We start from the raw sequence: 14,272 nt of genomic DNA on the forward strand, positions 1-14,272 counted from the left end.
ACTGCAGGAGCCAGACTGAGGCAGGTTTCATTGTCCCACAGGAGGGACATATATTCCATCCTTCACCATGAGAATAAGCCTGCTCTTATCCCCTACCATCCCTTTAGTGTCCTTCAGATGCTCTAAAATAAGCTTCACACGGGTGAGAAACACCTGATGGATAAACGCCTTCGGAACCAGCATTGCTTCTGCCTCCATTACTAGCTCCCATGGCCAAGAAAGGTGTTCCCCCTCCACAGAAGGCCAAATCCTCTGGCTCCTTTACTAAGCCAAAGGATAGCAGCAGGGATATAAAAAGGAGGGGAGAGAGGGGAAGAGGAGTGCCTGCCCATAGAACTTCTCTGGAGGAAATGAAAGGAAGAGGAGAAATAAAGCAAAGTAAAGCAAATATGCCCAAATCCAGAAGACTGCTCCAGCAGCCTAGAACAGTTATAGGATGTCCATGAGGAGGCAGTTACACTGGCACAGGGAGCCCAAGTGGGAGACAGATGAGTACTGTGATGAGTGGAAACAGAGGATACTCTAGGTATTAAAACATTTCTCTGTGGCCTTGATTGTCATCAAGATATGGGATAAATGTCCCAGAGAAAACTGGACCCTGACTTTGAAGCTGTATTAGAGTGTTATCTTGTTTGCCATGCAATGAAGCTAGTGGTCTGGAGATAAAACCTGCTTTACATGCTCTGTTCTTTCCAGTCATCTGATCACTCTGTGTAATTTAAAAGCTATATCGAATTATTCACCTCTTTCCCTCTCTTTGCAAATTATAATGCATTCCTATGATGTTGATCTCTTTCTCTATTATGTGCTTCCATTTTTTTTCACAGACTTATATTTAAGACACCCTGCTGAGCCTAGAGTCTCTCCTGAGATAAAGTTATCATGGGAGAAAAACACATCTCTTATTATTCTTCTTGCCTGGATTTCTTTTAATAAATGGAATGGAAAAATGGCTACTTATATTCACAAAGCAATTTTTGCTTAAGTAGGAGTACAGAAATGTGTCTGTAAGATCTATGACACCTGACTTGAGTGGGTTAAATCTGGGATGAGGTCTATCATGAAAGAAGCAAAGAAGTTTTGGTGGGTGTCTCAGTGCTCAGCCCCTGCAGTCCTCTCCACAATATACTGATTAGTGGGGGGAAGATACTCTAAGACTACATCATGGCACACAGCAGGTACTTTTCTGTGAAGTAACCCTCTACAGCAGTTTGGAGTAACAGATTTCTTAATATAAATACTTATTTTTTCGTATACTTATATAGAGTTTCCCAGAATGTGTCAAAATGTAGTCCTGAGTAATTCATAGTCTGTTTATTAATGGCTTTTGGAGGGCTGGTGGTACTAACTCCTCTCTATTTCTACTTGATAAACTGTATGAAAAGAACCTTTAAAATGCCCTGAATCCTCTGCTACTCCTGTCAGTAGCAGAGGGATATTATGCAGGCCTCAACAGAAGAAAGGTGTCTTTGTAAAACTGATTGTTTCAAAAGACTTCTCCCAATCCAATTTCTTTCATTTGGATTTTTTATGCGTTCTCTATAACTGTTCTCCCTCTGTTTTGCTCTTTACTAAATTTTCCAAAAGAACTAGTTGAGTCACAGAAAGCTTTTTCACATTGGCCAAGCTGATTAGCTTTTCCAGTTCCATGCCATCAGATTGCCATGGAAGTGTCCTGGCAGTCATGGGGCAGGACATGATCTTGTCAGATGCACAAGAATTAGGACAGCTTAAGTTGTTTTCTGATCTCAGAGTTTCTATCAGGAGATATCATTTTGAAAACTATACTTCCTATAGGATTATATAAATTTAAACAAAATATTGGGTCTTTTCCTGTCTGGGAGGAAATCAGAATGAAATATTTTGGCTTTGCCAGAAGGAAACCTTTGGATTTTTTACTTCTGTTGCAACTATAGTATTGTATAAAATCAGTGTGAAACCCTTTGATTTTATTTCCTCCAAACAAAACATTTGGTCACAAGCTATTTTCCTAAATAAGATTTCATTTCCAGGAAACTTCAGATTTATTTTTGTTCATTTCAGTGAGTGGAATGGAAAGAAACAGAAATCACAGAGTTTCTTGCACAACAGAAATTCTGATATTTGTTCAGATGTAACACCCATTCAATTCCATAGGAACCTGAAAAACTAAATGGCGCATAGTATTCAAAACAAACAAAAAAAACCCTACAGGCTAAAATCTGTTCTCAGTAAATATTTGAGTAATTTCAAAGTATTCATTCATTAACTGTGGACTGTCCATGAACAATTTGCAAGCAGCCAACAAGTGCCAGATTTCACAAACAGAATTATTCATTGCAAATGTTTGCCTTTTAACTGTGACCAAAATGTATCTCATTAAGAAGCCAACTGTTCTTAAAAAAGCTTCTTCCCCTCACCCCCACCCCCCATGTTAAAAACTGTATGTGAGGGGCAGGGCAATAGAGTTTACAGGAAATGAGATTTTGAAAACTCTTCTTCTGATATATCTGGATAAAAATATTTACTGCTTTTTATCCAAGGATTCCAAAGCATAGTGAGCATGATTGCTTCCGTTTTACTGGTAAAAAAGAAAAAGTAAAAAGAGAACCTACACAATTTATCTTAGATCTCATTGCAGATAAGCAAAGCTAGGAATGGAATTATCTCTCTGAAGTCCCAGTTCTTGAAACATTATCCACGGAGTGATAAGTTGGCTTTTATTTATAATGGGCTTTACTATGGTACTCATCACAGAAGGCTCTCTGCAACTTGCAAAATTCAACTTATTGCTTTCCACAGCAGACTCATAATGCAAATATATACTCTCTTCCTTTTCTAGAGGAGCAAAAATGAGGCATAGATTGCAAATTGTTTTACAGCATTTGGGGTGGGCAGTGAAAAGTAGCATGAGAGTAGCTGTGCTGTCTCGGCCTTTTCTGGCCTTCTCTCTCTTAATTTGTCTTGCTTTTCATCAGCTTTAAATTCACCTTTAAAGCATCTCCTGGAAGTAATTTGATTTCAATATATGCAGACTGATAAAACATTCCTGTCAGAATAAAGGTAAAACTAAAGGTAAAACAAACAAAAAAAAATACAAACAAAAAAATCCAAAACCTGATGCCCTGAAGCAGCTTGCTGAAGGCAGCTGGCGATGATTCCTCCTTCACTATTGCTTAAGGACCATTATTTGCAAGCACCTTATCCCAGGAGGACTTGCTTGGTGAAAAGCCATGGGAGGAAGTATTCTTAAAGAGGTGTCATCTGTCATGACAAGTTGCCTGTCCTGATGAGTCTTGTGCTGAGGCCACATTATGATGACTGATAAGGCTGTCTGGAGCAGTTAACTCAGCCATTTATAATCATTTCTCTTACAGGCCTTTCGGTAATCACTTTGGGAAATTCTTTTAGAACATCACAGAGTTTGAGGGGGAAAGAAGCTAAGTTACTTCACTTTTGCAGGAAAGGATTTAGACAGCCATAAACTCAGGGAAAAATAAAACCCCCAAATCTCTATGTAAAATATCTTAGTGTCCTTCTGATATTCCTGCAAGGCCATTTCCTTAAGGGTTTTTTTGTGTAGATGAAAGCCCTTTCCACACGCTCACTCAGCGCCAGATGTACAGAATTTCGCTTTCACAAGACAGAGTAAAGTCATTTGACAGAGACGTGGCTGGATTAGCAAAAGGAGGAACCTCTGGAGAGAAGGAAACAAGAGTTTATTTTCTTTTCTAAACTTCGCCAGCTACTTGCTATGTGAATTTGAGCAGGTCACTTTATCACATGGTTTGTTAGTTCTCTTACATATAAAAGATACTCTGTAATAAATCCATCATCTCATTTTTCTGCCCTGTGGTTCGTATCTGCTCCTAGCCATTTTACAACTCTTTATGTTTTCGTCAAGGCTGAGCGCCTCAGCCCAGTCCTCCTCACCAGCTTAGACCCAGTAGAGAAAGGCTATAGTAGCATTTAAGAATATACAATAGAGAAAACTTAGAGTTCCTTTTTTCTCTATCACCTGCCTCTTTCTCCTTATCTTAGACTTGCAGTGACTGTGTCGCCTTGAGTATCTGGTAGCGCTACCTATATTAGAAGCCAAATATGAGGCAGGTAGGATTTCACAGCTGTGCACTCTGCATCAGCAAAGATAACCTCAGCCATCCTGCTCCACACATGAGGCCCTGTCACTTGAGCTGAAGAAGAATCTCTTATAGGACATAAGTCAACTGCTCTAGTGCCATCCAGCAGAGGAGAGTTGTAGCTGGCTGCATGTGCTGCTTTACATCGTTCTCCTTTCTTATGGGAATGCTGAGGATTACGTAACATTAAAGATCTTTGGAAAGCAGCTCTACAGAGCAAAATTGTGCCACAGTGGAAAAAAACAACTCTAAAAAAACCCGGGGTATCTCCAGAGATACTGCCTCTCATATTTCTTTTGCAACTGAAAAAAAAATGGCCAGTAATTTTCCCTTTTACAACTTCCACTCATAGTCAACTCAGAGGTGTCTATCTGGGTGAAAATAAGAGTTTTTCATTTCTCACTCAGGTGTTTTATGGCTTTCATTTTGGTAGCACTTGCAGAACTTTCTTGAGAAATCCTTTCACATCTAAATACCCCACAGTTAGCCAGAGACAATGTCCTTTACCTTAAGCAAAATTAAATGTTGCAGTGAAAATAGACAATATAAGCACATTGGCATCTTTCCCAGTAAAGGGAATATGAACTAGTTTTTATTGTTACTGCCAAGACAGCTGGGCTTTAGATTGAAATAGTCATCACAACCTTTTGCTATTTCTAGAGATGATAATGCAGCTTGCCTATCAATAACAAATGTCTAGTATTTTTCTGATGCAGAAACATCTTGCATGTTTGTTGCTATTCTGCCAGAATATTTCTTATACAGAAATGCCTAATGCAGCAAATAAATGGTTTTAGCCATACAAGTGACACGAAATTTGTAACTGTCACTCCTTCACAGTTTGGATCTTGTACATATGCAGTGCTTCATATAATTCTACAGAGTGTTAACTTTATGTTTTGGTACAGTAGGTATATTTTAAAAGTGTCTTCTCTTAAAATATCACCTTTAGATGACAAGATATTGCAATTATTCTACAGATTTAAACTGGGCAAAGCCTCTAAATGACCTTTCTTATGGTGTTCCCTCTGCCTCTACAGCATAGTTGAGTCACAGTTTCTGTGGGAGACTTCACTCCAGAATTCCTTTCCAAACATCTGAACTGAACTTCCCTTCCACCCCCATTCAAGCTCAATGCTACAATACTGTGAGGCAGAGGATTTTAAATGTTCAGGCTATGTCTGAACGTAGATGCATTTGAGTTGGAAGGGGATCATTAAGTGAGTAACTTCTGTATTAGTTTTTCTGTGTATGAAAGCAGTGTTCCCTAAACTGTTATGGGCATCTCCAGAACCAGAAGTACTGATGTAGTATGAAAGCATGGGAGAACAGAAGATTTACCACCACTATCACCTTGATCCAAAAAAGACTTTCAAAAGGTTATGGAAGCTCTCTAATCAGAATGTGAACAGACTCCTGCAGACCACAGAGATTTGGATCTGCACCTAAACCTTCAAATAATTATTGCTCCAACATTTAAATATTCAAGGAATTTTTGCATGTCACTTTGGCCATTGAATCTTAAGAAATAGGGAGGAAAAAAAGTAAGCGTTGAAGTCTGTAACAAAGAGACAAGAGACTCAGATCAAAAGACACAGATGTTGATAGAACTGTGAACTTGTATTAAAATTTGCATGGACTGCAGGCTGTAGAGAATCTAAATGTCCACAGCTGTGTTTCTGAGTTTGTTTCTCTTTTTACTTAATTACACTACTGAAGAAGATATAAGAAAAGTGAAAATCTGTTGGGAAACTCCAACTAGGTATGTGTGTTAAATATGGAAGCAGCCATGCATAAATGAAATACTAAAATTCTGTGAAAATGACTGCTATGTTTTTTCTTTCAAAGGCTAGCCACTATACTTTCTAGAGGTTTTATTAAGTGGGTAGTGAGTGAGGAAATACATGCTCACAGGAGTAATCTGTCTTATGGAAATAGGTGTACACTAAGAATGCATGGGATGGGGACCCCAGTTGTGACAGATGAGATGCTCTGAAGTCCTCTGGATAAAGAACCACATAAAGGATAATCTTTCTAAAGTCTGGTCCAACAAGCACTGAAGTCAGCAGAGGAATTCCAAGGACTAAATTAAATCTCTGAAATTAACACATGGACCAAAAATTAATACTGCCTTTTACATGTTGTTTTGTTGGAGGTTTTCTAAGCTACAGTGGACAAATACCCCAGACAGCCATGGAAGGATCCCTTTATTTTCACATGTGCACAAAAAAACCTCAGGCCATTGGGACCCTGAAGTGTGCAGTGCACTGCACTTCAGTCAGAAGGCTGCCTGTTCCACAGACATTATCTTGCACATTCCTGTTGAGTGCAGTGTCTGGTGGGGTGGCTCATGTGTCTCCGAGTTCTTTCTATGTTGCGGGAAATGGCTGGGCATAAATGGTTTGCTTTTCACTGGTAGATGTGGTTGATCTTTCAGATGCACAGGTTATCAGTATAAAGAGGAGGACAAGCATTGCCTTGTGTTGAAATACTGCAGTCCCATTAAGTCTCCTCTACCTTCTCCAGTTGTGATGCTATGATATCTAAAAGCTGATAAAATGCACAGGTGTCCAAAATTAGGAATGCACATGAAGCTTTGCTGCTAAAGGGCTTTGCCCCTTTCTTTAGAAGAGCTGCAGGCTGGATAGGCGGAAGTGCTTCTCTTGATAGTAGCCTCAGCTACTGAGAGGACTAACTCTAGTTGAGAGCTGCTCAATTGCTAATACTTTGTTCTTTGTTTCCTTCATGCTGCAAATGATGATGTTTAATTATGTTGTAAGAGATTATTAATGGAAAGATCAATCTACTGTAGATTTATTTTTAAAGCTTTCTTATATGCACACAGATGAGCAACAACTTTAAGCCATTCCTAGTACCTGCTCTGTAACTGAGACCCTGAGCTCTTTATCAATGATTCATCACCGTTTTGTGGTGTCTTAGTGGGCAGGTCCTCAGCAGCTGCAGAGCAGTTCAGGTGCAGTAATATGCTCTAGATGGCAGTATATTTTTAAACTATATTAGTTGAACTGAGTAGAATATAAGCTTGGTCTCATCATGCCAGTTGCTCTCCAAGTAGAAATTTTAAAACTTCTTAGGTTTCACAGTATGCATGCCAGTGCTAAAAAGAATTCACAAAAAGCAGCAAAGACAACAAGAATTCACAAAAAGCAGAAAAGAAAACAACAATGTTGTTTTCATTAGCATTTTTCACAGGATTTTTTTTTCTTTTGGTCTGTAATAATCAGGAACACACAGAATACTGTGTTAATATTTCCCTGTCACAGTGCTTTTATGGAATCATATTTTGGATGCTTCATGTTCCTTCTCTTCTGGTAGGGATGAGATCTTCTAACTAGCCTACATTTCCGAGACTTAGCACAGATTCTCCTTGCATCCATAAATGTCCATGGGATGGGGCACAGTGGGCAAAGGGATTGCCCAGTCTGTAGAAAGCATGAGGACACAGAGCTCCTTGGCATACTTTCTGATCGAATGAGTCAGTTTTGAGGCACTTGTGTTTTCAATGAAAAGTCAAATTTGTTTGGGGAAAGAAGATGCTTTTCTAACAGAAAAGGGTTAACAAAAAATTTTAAATAAGACTTACAAAGTCAAAAAAAGGGTACTTTGGGCCAGAAGGCTAACACAGTTGTTATGTTAAATACAGTTTTATTAGTGACATGTTTTATGTACAAGAAGTACACTATTCCCAAATTTACTCATCAAGCATCTGTCAGTCAGCATTGTTGATCACTTATATGCCTCATGCAGTATGTCTAACTAAATTCACTATCCACAACGTGGCTACAACTTGCTAAATGCAAATTTCTTCTCCACAGCAATCCAGCACAGGTTCTGTGACATGCATACTATCATTTATTTGTACTCATCAGGCTTTCAATATGACATAAAATCATTGTAACATAATGCATTATTAAATACATTTTCCAACTGAAAAAGACAAGCTTGACAAACTGTCAGTGAGTATTTTTGTACTTTAGAAAAAGTTTGTAAAAATAAAGCCTAGAGTATATCCACCTATTAGTGTAAGTAATGCTCACCAACTACTCACATCAAGTAACTGAGTGGAATAATTTTGCCTTTTTTCTTGTTCTCTGCCTGGACTGTAATCAGATTTTGAGTTGTACTTATGTCATTTAGACAATAATTTGTAAGAGCATGGTTTAACCTATGGATTTTTCACAAACAATTTCTTTGTTTATTATTTTGGGTGGTGTCTAGTCACCTTCATGTTATAATGCCTCCTTTGCACTTTTATGGATCATGGCATATTTTTACAGATGGGAAGAGAGGGAAGAAATGAAAACTTCTAAGTGGATATGTAAGCACTGTTAGTACAATCATGCGGACCACCTGCAAAACTATGAGCTTACAGGGAATTCTCAGGCAATCTTTTTTCCCAAGCTGCCTCTCTTTCCCACACCCCCACCCCAAAAAATGAAAAAAAGAAGTTTTGTGGAGCCAAGCGTTTAGAAATCTTTTAGCAAGGATCTCTGGGTACCTACACACTCAACTATATAGCAGCAAGCCTGAAAATCCTACTAGTCACAGCTAGCCAGGACTTTCATAAATGTTTGGGATCCTCTTTTGCAAGATGAAGATGCTGGGCTTTGGAGCCCGGTAACGTTGGATCAGCCCCTTTCCAGGATTCCCTCATCCTGCTTCTGGTTCAAAGGAACAGTCTGAGGGAGATCTCTGTACTTGAGTTAGTCGCATAAGACTTTTTGTTTGTTTTAATGAAATGAAGGTGACTTGACCCTGAGTAGATTTGGGACTTTTTTTTTCAATAAAGGAAAAAATATTATATGTAATATACTTTCTGTGAAAAATGTCTACCTTTTACTTAGATCTGCAATAAGCCTTTTTGAAATGTTAGGCTTTCTCAGAGATTAGAAAAATCCAAATCTTAACAGAGACTGTTTCTAAACACATAATTTTAAGTTTTTCTAAAAACTATTTTTTGATCACTGTTATAAACAGGAGCCAGAACTATGATTAAGATTGATTTCTAATTTCCATGAAAACAAATAGAAATGATTTTGACATATTCTTCCAGATGTAGATATAGCTGAAAGTACTGTTGAATCTAAGTTCTTACTTACAAATTTGTTGCAACTGTGAAGTCTAGACAACAGCTACACGAAAGGTTATCACCTCAGATCACCACTGATTTACAGAGCAATAGTAAGACCCTCTATGTATATATGAAAAAAAGTAAAAGTAACTATGCAAGCATAAAAATACCGGGTTGCCTGTGTTGGTTCTCAATATATTTTTTAGATTTTTCTTGGAAAAAAATTATATCTTATTTCACTGCTAGGACACAACTTCTATGAGGACCAGCTCTGAGAAATTAGGAATAACACAACTCAGCAAAGTGAGAAAGTTAATCTATTGAGTAATGAAGCCATACCCAAAGGTAGTAAAAAGCAAAGGACTTGTGCTAAGATATTCTGTGACATGTAGATGCACTTTTTAGTTAAAAATGGCATTTTTTAAATAAAAATGCAATTATATTTTTGCACTGCAGAGAACTTTAGGAAAATAAATATGGTAATTGCTAGGGCTATTTCCTGCTAGAAAGGGTGAGAAAGGGAAAAAACTTGTTTGTTTAAAAATGACCCAGGTAGAAAGCTTTCTTGTTTTTCCATTCTTTTTATGTGAACATGTAGGAGTATTCTATTAAAGAGATATTTTTCATTAAAATAGCATATAAATATTTTATTTAATGAACTTGTGGCCCTGAGGCTTGCCTTCAGTACATGTGAACCATTTTCTCTCTTTTTCTTTCTGACCAAAAATCTTGGAGAGCTGAATGAATTTCACATCCCCTAAGGAGATTCCTTTGTATGAGTTCAAAAACAGAAATGTCAAATGTTCTCTTCAGGTGTATGTTTCTAGCTGTGATTGAATACCTTGGGTCAGACTTTGGCCCTGGATGTTCCCTTAGGCAGAAATATCAAAAAACCCTCTGTTGTACCTTGCCAAACTTCTGGCTACTAAAAATGGAGCCATCAGCTTCCAGTTGTTAATCCATTAAATTTTTTTAAAAAGGTTACTGTTGACAAGTGATAGAGCACCATGATACAAACAACCAGGAGGAGAGGTCTGCATATTTAAAAAGGAGAAGAAAATTTCTTAGTGCATTTCGGCTTCAATCTTCATTGTTTTGGAAAGAGAAAAAAAACTTTATTTTGTAAAATGGCTATGTTGTAGTCTAAGTTTGCATTACCTTTGCTGCACAAAAAGCATTTGTTTAGCTGATATGCAGGTCTTCTGTAATTACCCTTCTGGACATAAAATGCCCCAGAGGTAGAAGAGGAAAGGTCTCTCTTTTGCCTAACTTATAGTTCTCTCTGAAATGAAATCATTCCTCACTGTGAAGAGTAGCCTTCTGGCTATAAAAAAACTCTTTTACCCAGCATCTTTCTCTGAAGATAACTTACTTGGGAAGGATTCATAACTTCTGATACAATCTTGTCTTCAAGCTCAGATCAATAGCCCAAGCAAGTCATCTGAGATGAAGTTACAAGATTAATCCTGAAGAATAAGAAAAAAAGGTTATTAGGTTAAAATGAATCAAACTGGATCCACAGTATGGTTCAAAAAAAAAAAAAAAAAAAAAAAAAAGAGAGAGAAACTTTCAGTTTTTGATGTTCTCTCTTATATGCCTCTCACTGCTGACACAGGGAAGGCTCAGGTACGTGGACTGCCCTGTCTTCTCTGCTCAGATGTCCAACATTATCTTTTATGTCAATTTACTGCCTATACTGGTGACAGAGGGAACATATTCACCTAGCTGTTGCTAAAGTTAGGAGTGATTTGGAGGAATGAGATGTGTATTGGATTACAGCCATCAGAAATGTTTTTTGAATGTGAAAAGTGCCAGGCACTTTGGGGTACTTCAGGTTATCATTATGTTATTGATTCCCAGATAAGGTTGGTCAGGATACTAGTGATTTAATCTTGAGCTCTGTGTCTGCAGTGTCAGGGAAGGAAATGCACCTAAGTGACCTTCACTCAGGTAATTTTTGTATGGGAATAGAGACTGGGAACAGGTAGAGTTTTCAGGTTTGTGTTAAGCTTTCGAGGAATTCAGATCCCAAGGCTTAGCTCTCTGTCAATGCTGTATGCATGACATCTGCATTTATTTGTGTCTTTTAGGAGTAAAGAGGCCCTGAAGTTCTCATCTGTAGGAGATAGACAACCAGCATTAGGACAATAAAGAGTCACTGGACACTGATGGCGTACAACAGGGATATTGATGCTGGTCAGATATCTCACATCAAGCAAAATACACATAATATACTCATTGCTTTTGAAACCAGACAATTTCAGGAGCTCAGTTTTTATTAGCATTATTGCTTTGTTTATTATTTTATATTAGCATGAAAGTGAAGCACATTTATAGGAAGAAAAATCTGGTTTTAGTAGCAATTGTATCTATTATAATGAAACTTGACATTATTTGCCATAATCAGCTATATCAAAAAGACATGTCAACTCTGTCTTGAAGTTAGGAAGGAAAATCCGATATAAATGTTATTCCATAGTTACCTATTACTTCATAATTCCCAGTTGAAGTCAGGACACTAGGTTTGATACCTACCCACATAAATCACTGGTTTATTCCACTGTGTTGCTAAATTACAAACAACAATAGTTGATAGTCAGTTATTGTACCATGACTTAGAATATAGACCACATTTAAAGTAGCCATTAGGGAAATTAAATCTTTGCCACTCTAGGATGGTTTATGAAACAAGGTCAGGACCACTCTTATTCTGAAGATGATTGCTCTAAGCAAAGTGCAAGAGTTACAGAATTATTACAAAAGAATAGTTACTTTTCTCTTGTTTTCGCTATTGTTACTCAGTTACAGCGGTGTGCTGAAAATTACATTATACTGAAATGAGATAGGACTCAACTAATACTTGTTGGTTAAGCTTCTGACAAGTCCCTCTATGTTTTTCTTCAGTGGAAAAGGGAAGCAGAGCTAGGCAGAGCTTTAGTAAAATCAAAGCAGGGGTTTTCCCCAAAGCTTCAGCCTTGCTTACTACTATCCTCTTAAATTCCTCTTTTATTATTCACTTTTTTTTATCCACTCAAGAGGATAGTTCTTTGAAATTCTGAATTAATTATCACTCTAATTAATTAACTCCTATTGTTATAGAAAGTTTTACCAAACTTTTATTGGGACCTTGCACCTGGCTACTAACTAAAAGAATTCAAGCAAGCAACTGTAGTAATGTTCTTACTTAACAAAAATACTATTTAAGGCAACAAAAATGTATATATTATTTCTCTTTCTTTCTGAATAACACATTCTTCATGGCTTCTCTGAGAAATTGGAACATATCAGCAAACCTGAGTTTAATTCAGTTGCATGAAACAAATTTCCCAAGCCCAACTTTTGCCTGGCCATGTTTCTACAAAATGTAACCTTACCCTTACCCTGAGAACCTCCAAAATGAGATGAGAATACTCAAGATTCTGCCATCTTCAGAAAATCCAACTTAAATATTTACAGGGAAAATCTGTGCTTTCAAAGTATATGGAATTCTGTTTTGTTCATTGACCTTGCAGGTTACTTCAGATACTGTTTTTTTTCTTTGCGTCTTTGATGTCATTCAGGTCTTGGAGAGCTCCATGCACATTTGTACAGATCTTGGCCTGTTCTGGGTCACTGTAGCATTCTGATCCCCAAAAGCTTTTCTGAGGTGCGTTTGGTTGTTGAACAGAAGCTGGGGCTATGTTTGTCTCTTCCATGTACAGGATCAAACAGACACTAACAAAGCTTAAAAAAATTTTTTTGAAGTGCTGAGAGTCAGAGAACTTAGAATCAGTGTGGGATTAAAATCGACGGGTTTTCTCAGTGACAATAATTTTGCTATGTAAAGCAATTTATCTCCTTTCTCCCTGTGTGCACATGTATCAGGGTATTTCAGATACTGAAACTCTAATGACTCTGCTTCTATTAAAATAGAACTGCATATAACTGAGCTTGCAGTTTTTTAGTGGATACTGTATTCTTTACTGCCCATCAAGGAGCTGTATGGTATTGCTATATGCTGTTTAAATTTTGTTTCCCATCCAAGAAGTAGTTGAGTATCAGTGCTTATTGCATATGGTCTGTAAAGCTGTTTTGTGCTTGATATGTAGTATACAAACCATTGTAACATACATAACATTTAGGTTTCTTTTTTCCTTTTGCTGAAAGGTTTGAGTACTTCAGATCTCCCAACAAGCAGCCCTCATCTTCTTCCTGATTCTTCTGCTTGGAACTTGACCTGGATCATGCAAGATACATCTCCTTTCTACCCTCATAGAGGACGACACAGTAAGTAGAGTTTATGTTATCCTCAAGAGGCTGTAACTAAATGCCTAATGATACTGGTATAGCTGAGGAGCAAAACAATAGAGCTCAAATGTTTTGTGCTCTAGTATCCATTCTGCCATGGCTTTGAGGCCCTCAACTTCCCCTCAGTTGCCCTGCTCCCTTGCTGGGCCTGGCAAGGCCCCTGCCCTGCCGGCTCAGGCATCACCATGGTTCCTGGCCCCCAGGGACCCACTGCACCCTGATGCGTGCTTTCCAAATTGAAAAGCAAGAAATTATCTTAAGGAGCCCTGAACTTGTATTACCAGGCCAACCTACTGAACTAAATTTACAATATAGTAAAGCTGTAAAACAAACTTCCAGACTGTAACATTTGGGTGATATGTTGCAATCAGTAATGTTATAGAGGAGCCATGTACAAAACTCAGTTTTTCTTCTCATATCTTTTCTTAACTTCCATCCCTTACAAAATCTGAAGTTCTGTTTTCATCTGTTCTCTGATATGACCTATTTACTGATAAAACCATAGCCACACTACTGTGAAATAGTATGGTCATAGTTAGAATGAGATTGCATAAGACAGTATGTAATGTGCAATCCAAAAAGTGACTGAAGTGGAATATATCTACTACTAGTCTCTATGAAAGAAGATAAGATGCTGAGAGGCTAATAAGATTTACTCACCCCAAGCCTGTAATTATCTGCTTGAGGGAAAAGTCTGACCTACCTATATGAAGGAGTCCCGTATTTCTTCAAATTTATGTTGCAGCTTTTTATGTGTGCAATATATATTCTTTCC

At 37.7% G+C, this 14,272-nt stretch overlaps 1 protein-coding gene across 1 annotated transcript in view; it reads left to right on the forward strand.

The window, feature by feature from the left end:
* The window catches only part of ALK (ALK receptor tyrosine kinase), a 319,150-nt gene that overhangs the window by 68,654 nt on the left and 236,224 nt on the right, over positions 1-14,272 (forward strand). The window contains exon 3 of the mRNA XM_062573543.1: positions 13,364-13,476. Within this exon, the coding sequence (XP_062429527.1) occupies positions 13,364-13,476 (113 nt within the window). The remainder of the gene's footprint in view (positions 1-13,363; positions 13,477-14,272) is intronic.

The sequence above is a fragment of the Rhea pennata genome, chromosome 3, assembly GCF_028389875.1.
Source record: "Rhea pennata isolate bPtePen1 chromosome 3, bPtePen1.pri, whole genome shotgun sequence".
Classification (NCBI taxonomy): Eukaryota; Metazoa; Chordata; class Aves; order Rheiformes; family Rheidae; genus Rhea; species Rhea pennata.